The 25080-nt window shown below is 40.7% G+C and overlaps 3 protein-coding genes across 5 annotated transcripts in view; all 3 read right to left on the bottom strand.

Annotated features, from left to right (window-relative positions):
- The window catches only part of cpamd8 (C3 and PZP like alpha-2-macroglobulin domain containing 8), a 42627-nt gene extending 31219 nt beyond the window's left edge, over window positions 1-11408 (bottom strand). The window contains exons 1-15 of one of the 2 annotated variants that reach the window (XM_044361800.1): window positions 10539-11144; window positions 8052-8203; window positions 7490-7512; window positions 6601-6766; window positions 6137-6189; window positions 5524-5541; window positions 4716-4770; window positions 4308-4421; window positions 3764-3848; window positions 3178-3286; window positions 2685-2912; window positions 2313-2483; window positions 2022-2150; window positions 1625-1823; window positions 1185-1351 (exon numbers count right to left, since the gene is read on the bottom strand). In XM_044361800.1, the coding sequence (XP_044217735.1) occupies window positions 1185-1351; window positions 1625-1823; window positions 2022-2150; window positions 2313-2483; window positions 2685-2912; window positions 3178-3286; window positions 3764-3848; window positions 4308-4421; window positions 4716-4770; window positions 5524-5541; window positions 6137-6189; window positions 6601-6766; window positions 7490-7512; window positions 8052-8203; window positions 10539-10624 (1755 nt within the window). In that variant the 5' untranslated portion in view covers window positions 10625-11144. Of the gene's footprint in view, window positions 1-1184; window positions 1352-1624; window positions 1824-2021; window positions 2151-2312; window positions 2484-2684; window positions 2913-3177; window positions 3287-3763; window positions 3849-4307; window positions 4422-4715; window positions 4771-5523; window positions 5542-6136; window positions 6190-6600; window positions 6767-7489; window positions 7513-8051; window positions 8204-10538; window positions 11145-11256 lie in introns of those variants that run through there. The other variant, XM_044361801.1, reaches the window with a different exon arrangement.
- A 123-nt stretch (window positions 11409-11531) lies between these two features.
- Window positions 11532-15388, bottom strand: sac3d1 (SAC3 domain containing 1). 2 transcript variants are annotated; one of them, XM_044361995.1, is made up of 5 exons: window positions 15283-15388; window positions 14118-14535; window positions 13549-13608; window positions 13326-13422; window positions 11532-12987 (listed from the first exon to the last, which is right to left on the bottom strand). In XM_044361995.1, the coding sequence occupies exons 1-5, from the start codon at window positions 15309-15311 to the stop codon at window positions 12521-12523; spliced, it is 1071 nt and encodes a 356-aa protein (XP_044217930.1). In that variant the 5' UTR covers window positions 15312-15388; the 3' UTR covers window positions 11532-12520. The 2 variants fall into 2 exon arrangements, with proteins under 2 accessions (XP_044217930.1, XP_044217929.1); XM_044361994.1 differs by having other exon boundaries at window positions 13326-13608.
- A 559-nt stretch (window positions 15389-15947) lies between these two features.
- On the bottom strand, window positions 15948-19916 carry haus8 (HAUS augmin like complex subunit 8). Its single transcript, XM_044361996.1, has 10 exons — window positions 19780-19916; window positions 19488-19552; window positions 18968-19029; window positions 18713-18830; window positions 18141-18251; window positions 17952-18055; window positions 17595-17753; window positions 16866-17007; window positions 16561-16702; window positions 15948-16291 (listed from the first exon to the last, which is right to left on the bottom strand). The coding sequence occupies exons 1-10, from the start codon at window positions 19845-19847 to the stop codon at window positions 16165-16167; spliced, it is 1098 nt and encodes a 365-aa protein (XP_044217931.1). The 5' UTR covers window positions 19848-19916; the 3' UTR covers window positions 15948-16164.
- Window positions 19917-25080: the final 5164 nt, after the last annotated feature.

The following is a 25080-nucleotide window of genomic DNA, read 5'->3' on the forward strand; positions in this document are numbered from 1 at the left end:
CTCGTTGGCTATGACATGTCAGAAAATGGTGAAACATGCCCAACACAATCTCCTAAAGACAAAAGTAACAAGACAAGATGTTGTGCTCGTTTTGTTTGATTCTTACCAACAGTCCATATCCCTTACAAGACAATGATATGAATAAGAGAAAAGCTACAAATCCTTGTAAAACATTCGACAAGCTGGAAACAGCAAACGTGTTTTTTCATGATAAATGACATTAATCAATAATTCTTAGTTGATTCATTTTCGGTTAATCTGATGATCAATTAATTTACCGATTGTTTCAGCGCTAGTTGGCTGTGTTGCCTGATGGTTGCTCTGTGGCAATTTGACTATCATAACCGAATAATAAAATGACAATCTTATGTGGTTAAGTAGTAAGATGCGGTGGGAAACATCAGGACAGAGAGTGGAAAACTACAGCCTTTGAAAGAGAAGGGATGGTGAGAGTTGGCTGTAAACTTTCACACAACAAAACTATTTTTCAGCAGTGCGCAGTCACAAATTAGCCCTGTTAATCGGTTCCGCTGCCCTCCTTTCACCACTCCGTAACCTGTCATCCTCTCCTGTCACGACCCCACTCATCTGCCTGCGGCCCGCATGGCCTCTGTCTCATCATGCCCTCACAACCCCCTCCTCTGACATACAAACACACACACACACACACACACACAAACACACACACAGGCAGAGTGTTGTAATGGCATACCAGGGAGCTGTAAATACTTCAGGGAGTTAACTCCACCTAATGCAGGCAGGAACTGGGGAGCTCTCCCAGGCCAACACAGCTGTTTGTTTACAGGCATTACACTGTGGACAGAGCTGGTGCATGGGCTCAGCTCCAAAAGGTATACACAAAGTGCACACTTTTCTCAATGTTTTTAATAAATATTACATAATGCAGTTATTTTTATGATGACACACTTCACTAATATATATCCAACAACATCCCTTCTTGAGCAATGAACTTAGCCCCAGATATGATCAGTTTAATATCTAAATGTGTGATAAAAAACCTTTCTCTGGATAAATTAAGCGTTCTTTTTCCACTGTAGTGTAAAAGCATTTTGAATAACTCTGATTTGTATATCATATGTCATTACCAAGCCCTTCTGTGTGAAGTAAACCAGTGGGCAGCAGGAAGCAGTGAAGCTTTCCTCATGTTTCAAGATAATGCAAACCTGGTTCTCAAAGTCGGGCTGGATAGGGATTTGCAGACTGTCGGTGACGCCCTCGCCGTTCTCCCTCACATAGTAGACGAGCAGACGGCTGAGGGGTGCCATGCTGTGGCTAACAGGGAAACGTAGATAAGACACACAGCTGTCCATCTCGGCCTGGGGGGAGGAGCCTGCAACACATGGAGCATGACGTGAGGGCAAAGGGAGGTGACATTATCTCCATGAAGATTTAACTACGGAAAACCTCTTAAAACATGATGTTCAAATATTTTAAACTCTAGCACATGGTGCTGAGAGCAAAAACACATTAACAGGCACCTTAGAAGAACCAAAGAATATGTTTATCCAAGGATTTGTTTTCTTAACATTGTTATCCTATTAAAATCCACCGGATAAAGATGTCGTTGGAACTGTTATGACAGGAAATTGATCCATGTACTTACCAGAGGCAGAGGGAGGCAGGTGGGTGGTATGAACATTCTTGTCAAAGGTGACTGTGGCCCTTTTTCCTCGGTGTGAGGCCGTCAGGTTGGCTGGCTGTTGGCCTGAGAGCATGATGTTTCCCCTGGATGCCACCTCATAGTGCAATGTGAAGTTACAAGGACAGGTGGATTTGAGGGCCACTTCCGCCTCTTGGCCAACCTATGCACACAGAAATATATAAATACACTGTCATGATCCTATTAAGAATGATACTGTAGCACTGTGATGTATTAAAACTTTTTTTTACATGGCTCAAAATTGGATTTGAACCTGAGGCAACAAAACAGCTAAACAAAACATCAGCGACTCCAGAGTGCTTTCCCAAGAAATTAAGCCTGATAAGAAGGCGACACAAACCTTGAGTGGGGCGCTGGGGCTCTGGATCTGGATGTGACACCTGCTGGGAGAGTACCAGCTACTGATAGACAGGTAGCTGGGCAGGTACTGGTCTCTTACTGTCTTTCCTTCAATGGATGTGACCTTGGTCTATGCCAGGCAAAACAAAACATTCAAAGTCTTCGTAAGACTTATTTAAAATCCAAACTCAAACACATGATTCAAATCTCTTACCCATCACATCAAGTTTGATATTTTTCTCCCTGCTTATGTCACATAACACTAGGAACTACTGGCAGTACAGGCACTGACCTCTAGCCAGACATACTGGGCAGCAGTTGGGATGGAGGGGATCTCAAAGGTAGCCTGGCCATCCTTGGAAATCAGTTCACTGGTGTAGACATTGTCCTTGGGGGTCAACTCTGCCTTAACGCGCACCCTCACCCCATCAGCTAGGCTCCCATCAGGGTAGGTCACTTCAATCTAAGGAGAGTGTTAACAAAGAGAGGTGGGGTAAAGACAAATAGAACAACAGGGTCAATAATGTTTATGTAAATCAATAATGGCCTAATTTACGACATATTTAGCAATCAGTTCATTAACATTAAAGCTGGTTATGTTCTCTTTAATATGTAATAGTATTCCTTTCTCTACAATGTCAAAAGAAACTTTTTGCTGTCTTACCTTCCCTTTGTAAGGCAGACCAGGCTTGAACTGTTTGCGTGTGTCCTTGGAGTACTTTATGTCAATGAGCTGTTTATGGACGGGTGTTGAATCGTCAAATGTGGTTTGCCTGCTTCCATCTATGCTGGTCACTGACGCCCAAATGTTCACTGTGCCCCTGAAGTGATCAGCCACGTCCACGGGCATCATGTCCTTAACACACAGGCTGAAGTTTGCAGAGCCTTTGATCTGAGAACAGCAGAGGAATGATCTGGTATCGTGAACATGTAGAACATAATTCTAATGCAGAGTTGGGATCACTCATAATAATAGTTATTTATAATGTATGTATGATGCTAATTGTAATTTGGGGCCTGGCAAAATAATTTCAGTCCCGACAAACAATTCAGAAACAATCAATAAACAATCTTGTTTCAATACCAGCCTTCAAATCTCTACTAAGTTCATAAACAGGAGCATTAACAAACAATAAAATATAAGCAAATATACTGACCTCCATGGTTTTAATCACAGGATGACCCATCTCATGACGGTAGTAGCCCACTCCGTTCACTGTCATATTCACTGTCAACTTCCCTGTCACTGGTTTCCCAAAGGTGTACCTGTCCAACATTTCAGAGATTAACATGGGAAGTAAAACTAAGTGTCATATAATGCAAATCTGATAAAGAGATGTGTGGGAAATTGTGTGAAAGAAAAGATTGAATTTCTGCATCCCATCAGCACTGAGTTTATAAAAAATCTCAGTCATGAACCACTTGGATTGGATGCCTGACGAAGGTCCATGACTGAAACATTGTGTCTTTAATAAACTCAGTGCTGAAAATGTGTGAGAGATTGCCATGGAAAATACATTGTAGATAACACCTATTAGATTCCTACATTCTCCGTGTAAATATAGAGCTCTACATTTACATGGCAACCAAAGTCAGAGCATCAAGAAACAATTACAAATCATGATGACTGTAATAAAACAGAGCTTCCCTGTGAATGTACTACGTTTCGAAAGATAGTGAGCCAAAATACTCCTTGCCAAAGGAGTTCTATTATGTTACAATGCTGAATTTGACATGACTTACCTGGCCCTGACGGTGGCCTGCTCGCATGAGTTTAGGTCACGGATGTAGCGTGGTGGATCAATAACCAACTCAAATTTGGGCATCACTGTGAGGAAGGCCACAGAATATTACTTCAGTTACAAATTCTACTTCTTTGGTGCAGGTTGTTTGCTCTCCTGCATTACCTTGTATGCTCCTTGCATAAAATACATGCATAAAATATTATACTAAAGAGTATCTTCTAAAAGATAATACAAGAGACTACTGTCTAGCTCCTCTGCTTGTCCCTGAAAATGACTTTTAGAATAGAAGTGAAATTTATTTCTGAAACATTACATGGAGTCTATCAAAGTTTGCTCTACAAAGTAAACATACAAGAACATAAACACTAAACTTGGCACAATGAAATATCACTTCAAGCAATAAAAAAACACCTGGAAGAACTACAGGACAATTTTAAGGGCCTAAAATGTAAAACAGAGTAAGAAAAGTAGTAGTATAGTCTTAATAAACAATGCCGTTAACCATTGTGCAAAGAAAATCTCTTGTATGTGCAGGTCCTCACCGTATTTCTGCACTTCAAACGACTTGTTATAGGTGTGGCCCTGCACCTCCACAAAGATAAACCACTCTCCAAACACAGGCTGGTCAGACAGAGGGAAACTCATGTTTACAACCCCTGTAAGAGAGAGAGAGAGAAATCTGGTTAACACATTCAATGCCTGTGTACTTGACAGTTATTAACCATATAGACGCCTGATATGACAATTACAGTGCAGCACTGACTTCTGTTAAGTGTACCACCTATTTTGCAACCTCTAAAAATGTTCAATAGTGAATTAAATGGGCATTCTTTGAATCATACGTCAAAAATGGAGGAAAACCTTCCACTTCAGTAAAAACTATTATCTAGAGAATCACTGCAATGAAATGCACATTCACAGGCTTCTATGCTGTAGAGAATATGGCTCACCACAGCAGATAGATTTTAGACTCTTCCACTGGACCATCCTGGATCCTCTTGGATCCTGAAAGATAAAATCAAGACATCAGAAATTGTTATATCACTAAATTGCTTATTGTCAGGAGATAATGTTTATGTTATATATTGTAATTGTTGGGTTGAGTTTAACAGTCCTTGAACTGAACTTGACCCAGAGACCTGGCTCATGTCTCAGACCACTGTCAAAATACTTTTACAACTTTTCCTCAGGTGATACATTGGCTGCAGGTAAGAGAGCAGTAAAAGAAACATCTATGCACTTGTCATTAGCTATAAGTCATGCATGGGCTTCCCAGAGCTGCTTATGAAGCATGTTATTTGCCCTACAAACGTCTCAGGATCTGGGGAGAGAGACAGTAAAGGAGCAAGGTCAGCAAGTTATGGGAAAGGGAGATACACTGTGTGTGGGTGGGTGGATGGGGGGAAGAGAAGAAGGAGAAGAGAGAAGAGAAGAGAAGAGAAGAGAAGAGAAGAGAAGAGAAGAGAAGAGAAAAGAAGAGAAGAGAAGAGAAGAGAAGAGAAGAGAAGAGAAGAGAAGAGAAGAGAAGAGAAGAGAAGAGAAGAGAAGAGAAGAGAAGAGAAGAGAAGAGAAGAGAAGAGAAGAAGCTCCTTTCATGTTGTTTATCCCTGCACTGTTCCACAGAGCACCCTGTTATCTAGGTGAGCTTCCCTGACTTCAGCTCTGTAATCTCCAACCAGGCTGGGAACTAAAATTGCCACTGTCCCCTCCCGGATGTGGCTCTGCCAACCCTGGGTGGTCCCACCAGGCTCCACTCACCAAAACATACGCTTCAATCTGCAAAATAATTGAAAAAAAGAGAAAGATGAAGTACAAGATGTAAAAACTGTAACTACAGAGGATCCTGTGCCTCTTCCCAGCGTTTCACCCCACTCCATCCTTATCCAACAATCATCCATCTGTGAAAGTGAGTACTGCCCTTTACTAGCAGCAGATCTTTATAGCTGCAAACATCAATAAACCGCCTGTCTGCACAGTTGCACAGTATATTTGGAGCCATTGCTAACATTCCAAGAGAAATGACTCTAGCTCGGCTTCTGTAAACAGGTAACTGTACATTTCTCTGCACTCAGGCAGACTAGGTTTCTCCTCTTAACTCCAACCAATTAGGGATGCAAAAGTATGTTCGTATTAAATGTTATGCATGTCGTTATATTGACGAAGTAAAAGAAACAGAAACATTTGTGGATATTTATCAGCGCTGAGGAAATTAGAATTTGCACTTTTTGCAATACTGAGATAAAGGCAGCATTACAAATTTCCTATTTCCCTGAAAAATCATATTCATTTTAACTTTGCTAGTGTTATTGTGTAACGTTTGCATTATTTTAGGTGCATGTGTTGAAGGAATTCACATCAAAATTCACATTACCTTGTCATTAACTGGCCTCAGGTCGGGTGTGACTGTGTAGACATTGATGAGCACTGAAGACAGAAAAGGAAACACAATGTTGTAAAATGCATCAGGTTTATATCCTTTCAACATGAAAACCTTCATCCATTTGAGCAATATCTAGTGGTTCTGTTACGATAAAAAAAATCCACATCAGGGACCAAATATGGTTTGATCAACTGATTTATTTACCTGTCTGAATTAATTTGATGGATTAAAATGCTATATCCCACTCAATATGCAGCATATAACTAATCAATATCACATAATCACATTACTTATTTCTATCTTGGTCCTTCAGTTCAAAGCCAGCATCAAAATGACAGCATCTTTTAACATATTTCTATACTACTCTAACTACAAAACCCTTAAAATAAGCCTCAATTCTCTGCATTTCTGTGCAGTGATTATCTGATTAACTACCAGGTGCACTATGAGGGAACCTTTATGTTTGGGTTTGTAGACGGGCTTGTCAGTCTGGATGAAGACAGCTGTGCCCTTGCTCTCCACGGTGACGGTGGTGTAGTTGTGGAAGATGTAGCCTCCCTCTGTGAGGTGACGGTTCCCCCACACCTTCAGATGAGCCTGGCCTCTCAGCCCAGAGGGAACCTGGTGGCATACATACACACACACACACACACACACACACACACATAAACGCACACAAACACAAGAAGGATCAGGGCTCTAAGTAAATTAGGTCAATGGGGGAAGGATTGAACTGTTAACTCTAGACTGCTGTTGTGACACACAATCAGAAATTACTCCCCTAGATTCCACATTTCAAATCGTTTTTAGGGAACAAAAGCTACGGCATAACAAAAGAACTACATTTAAACACCAGAGCGGGATGCCAAGCTATAACACAGCACACTACACATGACTGTATTTCACGAGAATGAGGGTGGAGGTTACAGAGAGGGGAGAGCAAGCGGGGGAGAGAGAGAGAGAGAGAGAGAGAGAGAGAGAGAGAGAGAGAGAGAGAGAGAGAGAGAGAGACAGAGGGGAAGAATCGAGTCGTGCATACTAGATTGATCTATTCCAGCCTTCGGGGGCGGCGGACCATACATGCACGTCAACAGCTGTTGCATATTATATCGGGGCTGTTACCTTATTCCCAATGAATGAGCAGAGACAGATGTTGCATTACAAATAATGTTAGTGTTGATTTGCATGTTGCCTGAGGAATGTGCACAAACGGACAAGGGGGCTCTCACTACTGTGCAGCTGTCACCGCTAAACAGCGCCATGCATTTTAAACATCTCTGGAAAGCAGCATGCATGTGGGACACTGCTGAGGAAACAAATGCAAACACGTGCCGTCAGACTCACCTTCAGTTTGATGGTGCCTTTGTCTAAAATAGAAACAATGAGATATTTATTGTGTGTGTTATCTCAGCTCAAACAAATCTGTATCACCTGTAAAAATACTATGAATATGCAGTAGATATGAGTGCTAGTAGACTGTGACTACGTTCGCCTGGAGGTTTTCACCCTGGGTTAGCAGGAAATCCAGCTGCAACCGGTCTCCATGCCACTCTGAGGCAGAGCTAGCACCATCTATTAATGGTGCTGTCAAACAAATCACACACTGTATACACTGTGTGGCTGGTGGGATGGGCTGAACTGATGCCTCCAATCAAAGATAATGTCTATGAAAACCATAGCTGGTCAGGAGCACACAGTCAGGGCAGAGGTCAACCAGGCTCACGCTGTGTGTGTTCTGTCTGTGAGCGTGCCTGCATGCCTGCCTGCCTTCCTGTGTGATCTGAACATCCTTTGAATGAATCACACAAAGGGGGTATCTCATGGTGCGACCTGTTAGTGCAAGTTTTCTCAGCAAAAGTAGTGCGCATTGTGCCAGTGTAACCTTAGCTTCAGAATGTGTTCTCACCGAGCACTGAGCCATGGCTGTGGGCGACTGCCTGTCCCTTCACCGACAGCTGCACCTGGACGCGTGTTTCTGCTTTTGCGTTGAAGATGGTAACGCTCACGCTCTCCTCTACTCCTGCTCGAAAGACGGAGGGCGCAGCGACCAAATAACCCCTGAGAGGAGAGCAGGAGATGATGCGGAGAAAGGGGGATGGAGAGAGACAGAAAGAGAGGAGGAAGAGTAATGGGGATGGAGGGATGTGGAGGGGAAAGAAGACACAGAACAAAAAGAAGACAGAGGGGATAAAAGAAGAGGTCAGAGGTCAGACAAGGAAGAGTGACAGAAGAGGAAAGGAATAAATATAAGCTGCAAATGAGCACACATGTATTGTTCAGTTTTAGGTTGCATCCTACGACTAATATCGCTTACTATTTCTGACTTTAATTCATTGTGGCAATATGCTTTGCAACAAATCATACAGGTAACTTAAGTGTAAACTCACATTTCTCTGTTTCTCACTTCCTCCCTGACCCTTACGAACACACACATGCACGTATAAATGACAAAACATGCGCACAAACAGCGACATTCCACATGGATTTGTGCAGCGAGATCAGGTTTAATTGCGCGGTTACCAGGGACACGGTACCTGTCGGCCAATCAGCTTTCTGCTGCTAGTGTTTTTCTTTGGGTGGTCTGGCACCTCTGACAGAACCCTGGCGTCTGTTTTTGAAAAATAACGACTGAGATTCCACACAGTCACTCTGACATTTAATTGAGGGAAGGAGCCTGTCACTGAGGTCACGGAGCAAAGGTCATTCTTTGATGCTTATGAACGGTCTAGGAAAAAAAAAAAAAAAAAAAAGACTGATTCAAGTTTTATTTGGATGAAAGAATAGATGACATCTCGCGCAGAAAGCTATCTTTCTCAGGTAACAAAGGGAGAATAAGAGGTGCTCTTGTTAGCTAAAAGTGTTAGAGTGTGGTCTGTTAGGGGTGAGTCTCCCACTGGGGTCACCTGGCAAAATGCAACCCTAACACTGTGTATGTGTGTCTACCAAAAGATGTATTGTGTTTGACCCAATCCCAGTCCACAAATCAGTTAAACCACCCACATGTGGCAGCTAATAAGATACTTGTGGGGCAAAATATGTTCTTGTTTGACCATTTTAGTCCAGATCCAGCCATTCCAGCTTTAATTCTTAAGGCAAATAGGCCTTCTCACTCCCTTAACTGAAGATCACACAAATTAGGAGTGAGCAAAGCCCCCAGCACATATCCCAATTGCATGCCTGAGAGAAGGATCAGGTGGTTGGCATTACAGCACTACAGCATTACAGCCAGAGGCAAGTGCAGTTCCTGAGAGAGAAAGTCATGAGAAAATCCCCTGGAAAATAAGGCTTGGGGAAAAGGAAGATAATACGAGGAAATTGACTCTGTGCGTTTGATCTACAGTGAGTTTAACCAGCTCTTGGATGAGCCTGGATCAGGCGGTGGAGACCGTGCTTATTTCGGTCACATGGCTTGATGTACTCAAGTTCTCATTGTTTTTGCCCAACTTTTGTCCCAAGCTGGGAGCTGTTCAGTGCCTGAGAAAGATTTGTGTTCTCTTTTGTAGGTTTTTAGTTCAACCTCGTTTTTTTCTTTTTTTTTTTCTTCTTAACCTTTTGATTTTCGCCTAAAATTCACCCTTAAATGAGTTGTAATACTTTGAGAATGATTTAAGCTCTCTCTTGTAAATCAAGACTGCATTCGTCAGTAGTTTTTGTTTATGCTCTACATTGGGCTGCTCTATTCTCCCTCCCTCCCTCCCCCCTGGACACTGGAAGAAATGTTTACAACTCTTTACTATTAACACAGCTCTCAAGGTCAGGATTAAGCCCTCAAGCAACTGTCAGCCTGACTGATGGAATCTAAGAAGTCAATTTTACCTCTTTTGCATCTCGGTCTGGAGGTATAAGCTGAATAAAACAGGCATCTATTGCCAAAATCAAGAATGTATCTATAATATTGTCATTATCTTAAAGAGCACGGGGAAACCTCTCAAGAAGCTGTGTAATTCATGGGCAATAAACAGCATTGCAAGCTCCCTTTCGATATACCAATTTATGTAGGCTACCTGCTTACAGGTCCAGTAACATAACAGTGAATGTCTGAAAAAAACATGAATGGCAAGGTGTTGAGATCATAATACAATGTCATTGTCTGAAATGACAATAAATCCCTTCATTTTCACACGTTATGGTAATCGGACAGAGTAATGCAGTAAATATTAGGAATTAATGGTCAAGTTTCTTGCTGCACATGACTTAATGAAAAGGCTATGTGTGCTATGACCACAGGTCACATAAACTGGGTAATGAGTGCATATTTCCTGCACATTTGAAACAGTGTGGCTGCATTAAATGTTTTGTAAATTCCCTGACTGTGGCTATCGGAAATTGATCTGGTGAGTATAAAGCACTGCACTACACTTCAAAGACAACACATGCAACATAAGCTACTTACAATCGTTCTTGTGCATAACCTCTGCTCACGTTGCAGATGAACAAAGTCCATGAAAGACTAAAGGCTGTCAAAGACAACCGCAACATTTTGGCCTCAGTAACCGAGATACTCCTGGATATCGGCTCTCCCCTCTGGAGGAGGCTGGATCTTCTAACTCTGATCAAAAGTTAAATGAAATTTTAACAGTCTGTGTCTACAGCCCTCTCAGTCTATCCATGGAGGCTGGTTTTTCGTGGTAGGTGTGCAGAGTTTCGTTCAAAACCAAAGATCAACTTTTTGTAATCATCCCACTTCGCAAAATCCAGTTCCAAGCAAATCGTAGGGTTTTTTTTCCCCTTTTAGAGCCCAGAGTACACGGACAGTCCTCTCCCATGTGCCTTCACCCGCCCCGGTTCCGTTCTCTCATATTTCAGCATTACAAATTGTAAGCGTCCTCCCACTTCAGCGCGCAGAAATGTCACTGTAAAGTAATGTTTGACATGTAAAATCCGTGCAACTCTCGCTTCCCCGATTGTTCCTGGTGATCTCTTGGAAGTTGCTCGATCTTTTTCCGCTCCTACAGCAGCGAGTCAGGAGGCGATCGGCGTCAGGCTGCGCTTCATTCACTTCAATACCTCCTCTCACTTCTCTACTGCGAGAGCATGACTAACCCCAGTGTGAGGAACAGCACGGACCCTGCAGTTTAAATCACTATAAATTACCTGCACAGCTCACATACCTTTGACTCAGTTGACATTTCAAAAGATATACCGGCTAGGAGTACTTCGTTTTGCTTTGGGAAGCATCACAAGACTGCCACGCTGAAAAACACAACCTAAAAAAAGACAACACAATACAAACACAAACAAAAGCAGAATTGTCTAAAATGTAGTCACTGATTTTCCTACTTGTTGGAGTGCGATGATGCCCTGTGAGGATCTCTGCTGCCCTCTAGTGGTGTACGGGCTCAGATGCAGTGAGGTCTCTCGAGTTCAAATGAAAGGCCAACACATCTCTCATTTAAGTAACAAAATTTATTGAAATGGGTTTCTGAGGTACTGCATTTATTAGATGAAATGAACACTGCTGCACAGTTTATTTTACATGTATTCTGAAGTACTGAAAAACAAAAACATAGTATATCACTAACATAACACTTAAACAGTATCAATATAAAAGGAATTCACATCTTTAAAGTATTTTAGGCACCAGGTACATGGCCACACATGAGTGTATGGATGAATGAGAACATACAGAACCAAGACGGGACATTTCTTTCCTGAGATGAGCCTCTCTCAGGCAGCATAGCCCGACAATGGCCCTAACACTGACCTTAAAAAACACACAAGAACATAAAACATTTCATCAGTAAAACATTCAGAATGGACAGCCAAGAAGAGTGCCCTGCCCAACTCAGGGAAAAGAAGAACCTTAAACTTCCGGTGCTTTGAAGCAATATTGTATTGAAGAGAGTAGAAAGAAGAAACCACATAGCACAACAGCTGCCCTGCTGAACAGAGATCTTTGAACAAGACTTTAAATCTCTGCCAGTTTCACTAGCCCCTTTTATACAGAAATCCTGCAATATTGCCATAAAGAAGACCCATCATTATGCCGGCTTTGCTTTCTTTTTACACTGAACCAAACAAAGCCGGCATAATGCCGCCCCTTTGTGTGATTTTAGATAGCATGCACGTTCCAGAATCAGAGGTGTAACATGTAACATTGTCAGCATCTAGCGTGTGTAGTTCCACCATGCCAGCTGTCCCTTTTACAAAGACATCAATTCGGCAATGTGACTACTTCTGCTGCTGGCTTAATGGTAGAACAACAATGCCCTCCCCGCCATTCCATGTCTGTACCTTTTATACAGAATGGAGAGGCGGAGTAACAGCGCACCACTCCTGTTTTGAACAGGCTGTGTAAAAGCTGTGGCCTACTGTGGAGGAATGGGAGCAAATAGACAGCTTGTTATTTTATCATTTATTCACAACGTTTTTGTCTCAAGCACAACCGTGAATGATGCTCCCAATAGTGAGGTCTCTTTGTTTCTCTGCCACTATATTGTGATATAGTGTACAGTGCAGTTTCCCTTGTTCAGGCTCAGTGAAAGCAGTTTTGGAGAAGACCACTTGGTTTTGTTGATTAACCTCCACTCCATACGCTTGACAGAGTTGAGCTGTGAGCGATGTATCCAAGGCCAAGAGCTGAGACAGCTTGTCCAGGGGAAAGCGACAGTTTCGGCTGCTGTATCCATGGCTGTATATTAGCAGCAAATCTCTACGACATGACACCAGGTGTCGGTGCAGAGCACAGCTCTGCAGGAAGTTCAACCTTTTGGCAAATCGGAGCAGTCGTACAGGGTTTCGCTCTAGAAAAGCTCGGTTGATGGACATAGCAAGCGTGATGGCAGGACTGCTGCGAAGCCGCTCAGGGAGCTCCATGACGTGCTGCATGGCACGAGTTGAACCTGGGGGAGATGAGAAAAAAGAAAGCAAGCATAAAGAAGTTATCCTAATCATGTTGCAAGAACACCTTTCAGGTGACCAACCTTTAAAATATTTTTCAAAACCAAGAGTTTTGAATCCGCTGAGAACAGAGAGAGCAACATAAAAATAAGACTATGCACAAGAATTCAAAATCCTTATTTCTGTGTGAAAACCATTGACTTTTTCATCAGTTTTCTGCACCAAAAGCTAGACTAGACTTTTGCATATTTCTGTGTATTTCATGATGCTTTAACGTACATGTAAATATGTCAATACAAAAACTCTCTCAAGTATTAAATTATTAAACAAATTTACCAACCTAAGTTGTAGAGCAGACCAAGAGCCTGGAACTCCTCCTGGTTGGGATGTGGTCTTGTTTCAGATGCATAGCAGTCCAACAGCCAGCTCAGGTTCTCCTGGAGGTGTGTGTCATTGATGCGTGGGTCGTAGAGCCGCAGGGGCTCACCACAAAGACGATAAGAGGCATAGATGAGGAAACGTACTGTCCGCTCCAAAATGGCGACACAGTCTGACCCACTCACCCTCTGGATGATCATGTCCTGCTTCACACTACGCAGCCGATCAAAAACAAAGCTGTATACCTGGAAGATAGGCATAATTTCAGTTGCAGAGAGTTTTATTTTTATGCATCTATGACTCACTTCAGTCTTTCTGCAAAAGATATACAAGTACATTCTATGGCCATTAGTCACAGAAAGTTGTTGCCATTTCCTAGTCAGCCTCAGTTGCTATACAGGTGATGTTTGTATGGTACCACGTACTGCTTGTGCTACATATTCAAATACAGAAGCTTTCTGAAGCTGAACGATAGCACTGCGTGTTCAAAAGTCAAATAATTAATTACTATATGGTCACTTTGGGCCTTCTTCGTACTCTGAGAGGATAGGTCTCTAAGAATAGGCTCCTGGACACTTATGTTATTTTGGAGGAGGCTTTCATGCTTCAAGCTGTGCCAGCTAACTGTGTGTTATAATAAAATAAAAACTTCAATGATGTTTCAAACATTTAGAAAATGCCAAAAGTTTCTCTCTACTTTAACTCTAATTCAAAAACTGAGAGAATGGGAAATAGATTAGTAAATACTACTAACCTCAGTCCAAGGATGCAGACGAGGGGAGGCAGCAATGTCATCAATAAGGTAGCTCACAGTTTTCAGCAACACATCAGGGGGACGGAGGTCAGTGGGGTTTGTTGCGTCTTTCCCCGCTGCTGGTCTGGAATACTCCTTGACAGCACGCAGGGGGTCAACTCTGGGCCGTCGATCTCTTGCTGTGCCTGCTAACATCTCAAAGCGGTGCAGGCGGTTCTGTGACTCCCGCGCCTGCTGCTCACGAGCAGGGCACATAGACCAGCAGATCCCCTTGGGCACATTTTCCTTCCCCTGCTGCCCAGGTCTTACCTCCTCCTCGACTTCTCTCACTTGTGGTTTCTCTTGGCCTCGCCATTGCTCTTGGTTCCTCTGTCTCCACTCTCCTCCTGCTGGTGCACCCCTCCTCTGGGAGTGGGAGCTGCTTGTGGGAGACATGTTGGTTAATAGCCAAGTATGCGGTTTAGTATGAATCATATAAACACAATTCCTTTGTGCATCGACCCTTAACCAATACCTGACAACCTACAGTATATCCACTGTCATACACACGGCTCCAGTACACTGAGTCCTGCTTTGTCTGTGTACAGGTACCTTGAAATGCTTTGGATATTGTGTAACACCAAATAGATTTTTATCTGTTTCTAACTTGCTTTTAATCTCCTGTTCTTTCGTTTTTGTACAAATCAAGATGCACTGTCCTACATTTATAACATTACACTTCTTATGTATCACTTCCTATCAATTATTTATTTGCATCTTGTTCTCGCAAACGCAACGTTAAATTAATGCTAGTTTAATCGCCATTGAATAAAAGCCGAAGGTAATAAGCACAATGTTTTAGTAACGTTAACCTCGTTTGTTAACATTATTTTTGATTTGTTGATTTTTCTTCGCTGAACTCTCTAAACTACAACAACAAAGGACACAACAGCAACATATTGTAGTGATTGCTACACTACCAAGTTCATTACTAGCCGTTAGCTATTAGCTACAAACGACAGTTAGCTAGTTTCCAACAACATAACGCGCGAATGGCGTTTCAACTACCAAACAATACATAAGTTACACAAAGCAAAAAGTCAACAATACAATATAAGATTTGGCTTTCAATGCCATTTCTGCGAAATGCTTAATTCATGTGAAATAAAATCCTGTTTGCACTCACATGCGACGAGGTGCTCTCCTGCGGTTCATTGGCTCTTCTGAGAATGCAGCTCGTCACTGTCGGTCACGTTCCGGGATCAGCCAACAGAAATGAGTCGTCTTTGTTTAAATGTTCCGTCATATCCGGAATATGACGCGATGGTTTGTTTACAGTTGAAAGCAGAAACTTTTGAAGGAAATTATGCATCTTTTTTCTATTTTTATTTTTACACCCTTCAAACCATGATGTATAAAGAGAACTCTTCAAGCGTGAGAAAAAGCTACTTTTTTTCTTTTAAATCGGACTTCACACGAATTAAAACATTTGTATAAATTCTCTCTTACGTTTCTCTTTTCTCTCATTTTATTATATACTCTAATTGGAGCTGGAGCTAGAGGAAGCCAAAGGCTTCAATGTTGCCATCTCCCGTGTTGCTGTGCATGTGACAATAACATCTTGAATCTTGAAAACACTGCTTTAAAATGATCAGTAAGTTTATGATTCATTTCCATTATCTATCAAGCATACATCTGACGTGCATTTAAAGCCTAAAATCTCTCATATATTTGTTTTTACAGAGGTAAGACTGCATTCAGCTTCAGATATTATTTTGCCATTTAACACAACATGGAAGTGGAAATCACTATTTTTGCATATTCATTTCATTGAAGTGCCAGTGTCAACTGTTTCATTTTGTTTTTTTTCTGTTTATTAATAAAAAGTTGCAGCTATACAACAGTATACCAGTTATTATGCTACATTTAAAATTTCTCTGCGACAAAATTCAGACAGTACAAATAAAAACAGACACAAATGGTACAAATAAACCCAAACCAGAGAAATTTAGGGTAGTGGGGTTATCCAAAGTGCATGTACTGTGTATCCCATGCTGTGTGGTATTCTTCACTGTTTCGGGCAGTAGAGCTCCTGGGCTCTTGCAATGCCGAGCTGCTCTTCCTCTGCAGCCTGCTGGACGTGGATTGTGTGGCGGCAGACCAATGATGACAGCTCCAGCAGCTCGGAAAATGCACTTGAAAAACGGAAAACAAACTTTTGAGTACAAGTGCAACCTGGTGAAAGTCAGGCAGCATTTTTTTTTTTAAGTGTTGCTGAATACTTGCCAGCATTCAAGTCTTTAAAATTAAATTTCTGTCTTTTTTCACCATTGTGACAAAAACAGTTATTTACCAAGCAGCCATAATATACATTGATATCCTCTGAGAAAGAGCATTATGACAAGAGAAAAATAAATCAAGAGCAGACAATGTATTTTCAGCGTCTCTATAGATATGCGCCCACCCTGATAGCTGCTGACTGATGTCCTTTGAAGTAATTTTCATCTCCCTAAGGCAATCTAGAGAGGTGCTGTTGTCCTTATGATCTCCCTCTGTGCACTCTACCAGCAACGTCTCACTCTCCTTCAGGCAAGCCTCAGCTTTATCTAAAATGGACAAAAACGAGTAGATGATTATCATTAAAAGTTATCAAGTCTGACAAAACCATATGCAAACAGTCCTGATGAAGCAAATTAGGAGTTTGAGTGTTTAAGTCATTAATTCATGACTACAGTTTCTTTTTTGGTAACTTTAAAAAACATTATTCACCTAGAAATTCCCGTCTGTCTCCGTCAATGTAGAAATTCTTGACAGGCAGCTCATGTCGGGTGGTATCAATAGCTGTGGCGAAAGATTTGTATTCCTTTGTGAAATGCTTGGCAACTTCTGCCACAGGAGTCAGTGCAGAAATCTAAAGGAAAATGATAATATTAGTAGGATTAGAATCATGTACTCACACTGCCTTACACACAAGCACACAGTACATACATTTTTTTACATTTTAAAAGCTATTTAAACAACTATTAAACCAACTATTGGCCAGGTTGTTTGAACAGACATTATTATCAATCAGCACAGATGCAAATCAGCAAGCCTCAGTACAGAGTATGTGTATGCAAAGGTATGAGAAGTGTAAATAAATAATCTCAATAGCTCAATAAATGTCTGAGTTATTGTGAGTTATGATACGCCACCATACAGATGCACATATTAAATAAATATAATCTAAGAAACAATGATTTTAGCTATAAGGCATTTCCATGCTGGGTTCAATGTTCAGCTAATGCTTGGAAAGGAGGGGACATTTACATTATGTCTTTCATTACAATCTTGAGCAACTAGACTGATGAAAAACCCAGGAAATAAATGTTTTCACCTAACAATTTCAACATGTCTCTTAATTATGCAGCAGGCTCAAATAACTGCAGTGTCATTCAAAACTGCACACACACACTTAAAAAAAAAAAGAAGGTCAAAAGAAAAAGAACACTTCCTGACCTGCAAATCCAGCAACTCATTCACTGTCCTGTTGTTCTCCATAAGGAGGTACTGACGCTTCTTCTCATGGGCTTCACTACGCAGAGCTTCTTCTTCCTCCATCACCTGCAGTATCCTTGCCTCTGCCTCGGCCTTAAGCTTTGCAGTATTGCTCTCCATCTTAAAGTCAAACATTCAAGAGATAGAAACCAGGTCATTCAAAGACATTGAAATATAATGAGATGTTTAATTCACCACAAAACACAGTGGACTCACTAAAAACTACTTTGATGATAATGTTTCAGTTAACATCTTATTGTACACTGAAAGCGACAGGGTTCAGCCTCTCAGATACACTTATCTGTAAGACTGGCTCACCTTAGCTGTGAGGTAGGCCAGTAGGAATGTTTGCATCTCTATGTTCCTCTTTTCAATCTCTGGGTTTCTCTCAGGTTCCACTGCATTTTCTATCACTGTTTTATCTTAGAGAGACAGATAAGAAAATTGTTACAGGAAAGACCAATTTGTAAATAAATCCTGACATTTTAGGAGTTTAAATCAGTTTACCTTTAATGACTGAAATATCAAATTCTGGGCGAAAACAGTGTCCATCTGAGAAAGTGGACTGAAGTACACTTTTTCCCAGCAGTGATGGTTCAGTTTCACGTGACATAATTGCTGTAAGGAACATAACATTGAACATATGCAAAGGTTATTCATAGTTCTCAGTCATCGCACAGTGGGGTTTCAACTCAAGATATCAACAATTGATGCAGCCTATGGTAGAATCATACACAATCCTGTAAATTCACAAGTATAAACAATATACTTAAGTCCAAGACATTTATTTTAAAGTAGTTTGGGGCATTTTGCCTTCAAAGGTGTACAGTAGAAGTAACAGTGAATAACGGGAGAAACAAAGGGAAGAACAAATAATCACAGTTTTCAGCACTAAGCCACCACAACATCCTGGACACCTTATTTACAGTAGTTTTTGTAAGTTAACATCATCGCTGTTGGTTTACACAACAAAAGAAAACATGCTTAAAGCCTGTTGAAGTATTCCCATTATAATCTATTCACTAACATAACATAATGCACAATTACACATTCACACTAATAATCATAGACACACTTACACGTTCCAAGAGCCTGCGGGGTCATTGTGTGTCTTGGTTGATTGCCCACCTTTGGTTTGACACCACTGGTTTTAGGCGAGGAGGGCAGAGCGACAGATTCATTGTTCCGTGAGTTACTCTGTAAATTGTTACAAGAGTCTAATGAAATAAAAATGTGTGACATTGCAACTGTGATAATATACCGAACACCTGAACTGCATCTAAGAGGGAGGCAGAGGAGTAAATATTTAACGGATCATTTAAATATTTCATTACCTTTGAAAGAGATGTCTTCTCAGCAGACTGCATATACCGGGACTTGACAACAGTCCCACTTGCTAAATATTGATGGAGACATTTTAAGTTAACGATAATGACAAAGACAGAACAGTGTATTTAGCTGTATTAGGCAACAACACTAGTCTTTGAAACATATTAAGAACATGGATGGACAGAAAAGAAGTGCATTATGTTACAGAAATGGCTTAAGACGTTTCTATTCGAGTTACACTTAAATACTGATTTAAATACTATGACTTCTCAAACTGGGATGTTATGATTGACACAATACAAGCTTAGGTTGGTGTGTCAATACAAGGGCATCCTTGTTGAGAATCTTTGGAAACAAAGTTTTTTTGTTTGTTTGTTTGTTTTAAACAAAAAAAGGTGGGTGGAAGGGGGGGGGGGGGACTTCATGGGAATTGTGAGCTAACTTAGATGAAATATATGGCACAACTAAAACTAACAAATAACTTGGTCCACAGAGTTGGCATTGTGAACTTATGTGAATACTTACATTTAACACTTTTCTTTCCAGTTCCACTGTTGTTGGCTTTATTAGTGGCGTTTCCACTTTTAGTGCTGAAAACAAATGGAGAAGCAGAATAGTTAAGCCAATAATGTAGAAATGAGAACACAAATTACAATTGATAAGCTTTACTTTGTTGAAAAAACGAGCTAAACCCGAAATATTAGTGAGCTAAGCTATAAATTAACGATATAAGCTGCTGAAATTAAATTGGCCGCACATCTGCGAAATACAAGACACTCGCGTAAGGAATAAACAACACGACGAGGACTAACGTTACCTTTTTGCCTCGGTTGAGGCATTTTTAAAAGTACTTGGCACTGCCGTCGTTCTTCTTCTCGACGCCATAATGTTTTGAAGTAGCCCGCCTGCAAACGGAATATGTTCCTTCTTCTTCCTCTCGCACGTTTCCGGCAGGCTAGACGCTTTACGGCACATTGCTGCCTCTCGCAGGTCAGGATTAGGTTGCAGTTCGGGGGAAATAGTAATCCTGTTTTCACAGTCTTTGACTGGTTCTCAGTGGGATTAAGGAGGCTCCTCATTGTGACTGTCTGTATTCCCATACGTGATCATGTGGTGTATAACTGTGCTCTGTCCTCTTCATATAGGCTGCATTCAATAAAGCAAGGCAAAGCAAGTTTATTTGTATAGCACATTTCAACAAGGCAATTCAAAGTGCTTTACATAGAGCATAAAAGGCATCAAGACAGAAAAAAAAAGCAACATAAGGCAATGTAAAGACACATTTAAGTACAATTAAAAAGTGTTACATTTTGAAATAAAAAAGAGGCTAAAATAGAATAAAACAGATAAAACAGGAGAATAAAAGTTACAGCTGAACATTGCTTCTCCATGTTCAGTTTTTTACTCTGGGGACAGAAAGCAGGCCTGTCTCAGACGACCTGAGAGGTCTGTTTGGTTCATAACGTCCCAGCAGATCAGAATGTACTTCGGCCCTAAACCATTCAGTGCTTTATAAACCAACAGCAGTATTTTGAAATCAATTCTTTGACAGACAGGAAGCCAGTGTAAAGATCTGAGAACTGGAGTGATATGATCCATTTTCTTAGTCTTAGTGAGGACTTGAGCTGAATCAGCTGCAGCTGTCTGATCGAATTCCACCATTACAGTAGTCAAGTCTATTGAAGATAAATGCATGGACAACTTTTTCCAAATCCTGCTGAGACATAAGTCCTTTAATTCTTGATATATTCTTTAGGTGATAGTAGGCTGATTTTGTAACTGCCTTAATGTGGCTGTTGAAATTCAGGTCTGAGTCCATGACTACACCCAGATTTCTGGCTTGGTTTGTGGTTTTCAACATTATCAATTGAAGCTGAGCGCTGACTATTAATTGTTCATCCTTGGCTCCAAAAACAATTACTTCAGTTTTATCTTTGTTGAATTGAAGAAAATTCTGGCACATCCAATCGTTGATTTGTTTAATGAACTTACTCAGTGCCTGTGTTGGACCATAGTCCCCTGGTGATATGGTTATGTAAATTTGAGTGTTATCTGCATAACTGTGGTAACATATTTTGTTGTTTTACATAATCTGAGCCAGTGGGAGCATGTAGATGTTGAACAGAAAAGGCCCCAGAATGGAGCCTTGGGGAACTCTGCATGTCATTTTTGACTGCTCATATGTGTAATAATGTATAGACACAAAGTAGTCCCTGTCCTTTAAGTAGGATTCAAACCAGTAGATGTTTAATAGTTTATTGTTTATTGATGTTTAATAGTTTTTTGTTTTCTGCAGGTTCCACACAGTCCATCCTCATACTTGCCCATTTTTACTAGATTCCATGCTAATCTACAGTGTCCTAGTCTTAGTCTGGTCATATTGACAGTGTGCCTTCTCTCATTGCCTAGATAGCAACGCTCTCTCTTTACACTCTTTTGTCGAGAAGTAATGACGGTCCTTCTTTTCATTTTCTCACTGTTGCTGCCACACAGCTGTTTTCCTTGATGATAGATCGACATTTAAGATATCCTGATGCATAGCTACACTCAGATCAATGTCTCTCTTTAGTGCCATGTCTGCTGCCTCATTCCCTTCTATCCCAACATGGGCTGGCACCCGATGAAAACCCATCGAACCTCAGGCCTGTTCAATTTTATACAGCAGAACCAACAGCTCCACCACAAGGTCTGGCTGGGCCCCTAACTTGTTTTCTTTCTGTCATTAGGACTGAGGCTGAGTCTCCTTAGCCTGACCTCCTCTACCCACTGCAGTGCCCACATTATAGCTATTAGCTCTGTTGTATATACCAAAACCCCCTCAGACAGCCATTTAAGCTTTACGATTTCAAGGTCTGGGATGTAAAAGGCAGAGCCTGATTTTCCATTTTTGGGATCTTGGGCCCCATCTGTATAAATCTGGAGATAATGTTCCCAGTTTTTTTTTTAGCCTTTTCTTTACCATGCCCAGATATGCAGTACTATCATGTGTTCTTATGCTTTCTTACATACTGAAGTCTATTCCTGGTGTGGGTAAAATCCATGGTGGTATAACTAACCAGTGTATTTGAGGGGCCACTCCCACCTCTCCCAATCCCAGCTTTTACCCAATCCCTCTTTTCTCATATTGAAAATGAAACACTCTTTCTTCCTTTTCCCTGCTCCCTGATCCCAAGAATTATTCAACACTACTGTTATGCTCTCCTTGATGACCCCTTAGTTTAACTATGTACTTCATTGGCAATTTTGCTTGCCAAACTGCCAGTGGTGTTTCTCCCATCTTTACAGAACATGTAGGCTCACTATGGTAGAAACAATAGGGTCTACATGTCTATGATGATTTGTGCCATTCTTCTTCTTCGTACATTTGTGGTAGAGCGTATGTGAACATTGAAAGTGTATGCTGACATCTACTGTAGTTGAGTGATGGCACAAAATCAACTGGATTGTGTTTATAAATAATGTCACAAACTAACTCAGTTCATGTGACAGACAAGTCAGGTTAAAGTGCTAATTGAATGTTTTATTGTAAATAAAATCTACATCCTCCCCAATTGCCAGCTCCTGCAGGAAGTGGCCAACTGAACCACTGCAGACAGACAGAGAGGGGTTGTAACAATAAATAAATATGAATCTTGTCTCCAAATGGCACCACAACAGGTTTTTTTTTGATACAGCAGCCCTCTGAAGGTCCATTCCTGCCTATGATTCTTGACCTGTTTTAATTGTTCAGTCCATGGACCTGGCAATTAATAATTATGCTGCAACTTGTCATATTCATAACAGTGATGTCTACACACATACTCACTTGCACTACAGTCAGGAACAGGAAAACCAAAGATATTTTTCTTATATCTCAGTTTTTTATATATTAACTACATTTCTCTCATAATGGTGAGCACCAGAGAGACAGAAGGAAAAAAAAACCGAACAAAAAACGAAGAAATGACAGCACCTATGATGATTTTACTATAGTTCACTGCTTGAAGTCCTACATGTAATAGCCTACCTTGAACCTAAAGTAATCTCATAGAGCCACTGACTAATTCATTGTCAATTTTCAAATTCAAAAAAGGAAGATGCTGACTTTGTCAAGATTTACTGATATCAGGTTTAGGCAGATGGCTGTTTTTATATTGCGATACTTGCTTACCACCCAAACTTATTAGATAAGCTCTATTTTGATTTTTCTTCTAACTTTGTGTCAATGACCCATGAAATCTACCCATACTTGAGCCCCAATTCTGACTTTTAATAACTCTTTAAACTGTTCATTGTATGGGTGTTGTCTCTCTTCTTCCGCAGTGTTGCTTTCTTTCTCATACAGGTAGCGGACATAATGTGGGCGCAATAACACTTATACAATAAAGTAAATGCAATCTTCAGTCTTATTGAATAGGCTTATTCTGTTTTTTTGTTGAGACTGTGACAGAGAGGTGCTGATTGATATATGATGGGCTATTACATTAAATTGTACAGATGTTCATATTATTGTGTCTACACTCTGTGGAGAACTAGTGAAAGTTATATGTTAGAGAAAGAATGCAACATCTGCTCATGGACCTTAGAGGACATAAAAAACTACAGTTGATCTGGTAACCACTAGATGGGTGTAAGGGTCTGCATTCACTATCAGGGTAAAATACATGATTGGGGGCAATCTCTTCAAGTTAAATACAATTCCAGACTGCAAACTTAAATTACATTAAAGACTATATCTTTCTGCTTTATGTTAATGGAAAAAAAACAACTTGCATTTATATATAATTATTACACCTCTCCTTCCTCAGGATTGAGGGGTGGATGGAGGATGAATGGTTGAAGGGCTTTGCTAACATTGAACAGGTAACCAAGCCATCACAAAGAGATGAAGTGACAAGACTATAACTTATTCACTTATACCTGCGGGCAAGATTGTTCATATCCAGTCCACCTAAATTGCATATCTGTTGCACCCATAGCACCCAAAGTAACCCACAGACATTGAAAGAACATGCAAACTCAAGTCTTCTTTTTGGTGTTGTAAACATAGAACTCGTGTGCATGAACCTATTTGTGTGTGTCTTCATCCCATGTGTGTGGATATCTGCTTAAAAAGTTCTCCTACCTGCATGTACTGACTGTTTGTGCGCACAAGTCTTAAAGAACATAATGGGTGCTGATCCTACCCATCTGAGCTGGTCTTGGATGACAGTAGGACAATAGGAGGAGAGCGGGTGTGGGACTGGATGGTAAACAGTCACTTCCACAGACATGAATGGATAAACTAGAGAGTAGGAGAATATTGGTGGTTGTAAGTGGCTTTTCAAAACTTAAAAAAAATAGGAGAGAGCCATTATTAACATTGAAGAATTTACATTAAGATGAATCTAAAATTATCCACAAATATGACAAAGATGTCCTAATGATACGGTATCCACTAAGGATTCATCATGGAAATTTAATCTTGGCTTTATATTAAATTTTTTCTGGGGAATTTTACTCTATATCCTACATAGTGTCCCAGTGTGGTATTTTAAATAGATTTTTTAAAACACTAGTTGAATTAGATTTTTATAAAGTGTGTCTGCTGGATAACATCCAGTCTTTGAAACTTGATTTATTCTGACCTTTCTGCTTTAATGAATTTTCATGATAAAGGTTGAACATTTGGGCTTGGCACTAAAATCAATCTTTCACACAAATACATGCCTGTATTTATGTGTGTGTGTGTATGTGTGTGTACGGTATGTGATGTGTGATTGTGTGTGACAAGCTTGGGATGTATGTGTATATCTGTGTGCGTGTTCTACTTTATCGGTGTGTAAAGGCCGGGTCTTATCATTGCTCTCCTCTCTCTCTCTCTCTGTCTCTCTCTCTCTCTCTCAGTGTAATAAAGCCTCGAGGCTGGCTGCAGTGTGTCTGCATGCCGGCTGTCCATCTCTCACCACCAAGCAATGCCAGCACCAGTAGGTCCTTTGAGGTGCACAACAAGTGTCGTTGATGAATGTGATATCAGCAATATGGACTCTTGTGGGTTCAATCAGTAATACTTTTGACTAATTAATATAAATGTTTTACTGGATAGCTGGTTTCCTTTTACTTTTTCTATGGAGTAAAAGATCCAGTCTGAGGCTGAGGA

The sequence above is a fragment of the Thunnus albacares genome, chromosome 9 (assembly GCF_914725855.1).
Source record: "Thunnus albacares chromosome 9, fThuAlb1.1, whole genome shotgun sequence".
NCBI lineage: Eukaryota > Metazoa > Chordata > Actinopteri > Scombriformes > Scombridae > Thunnus > Thunnus albacares.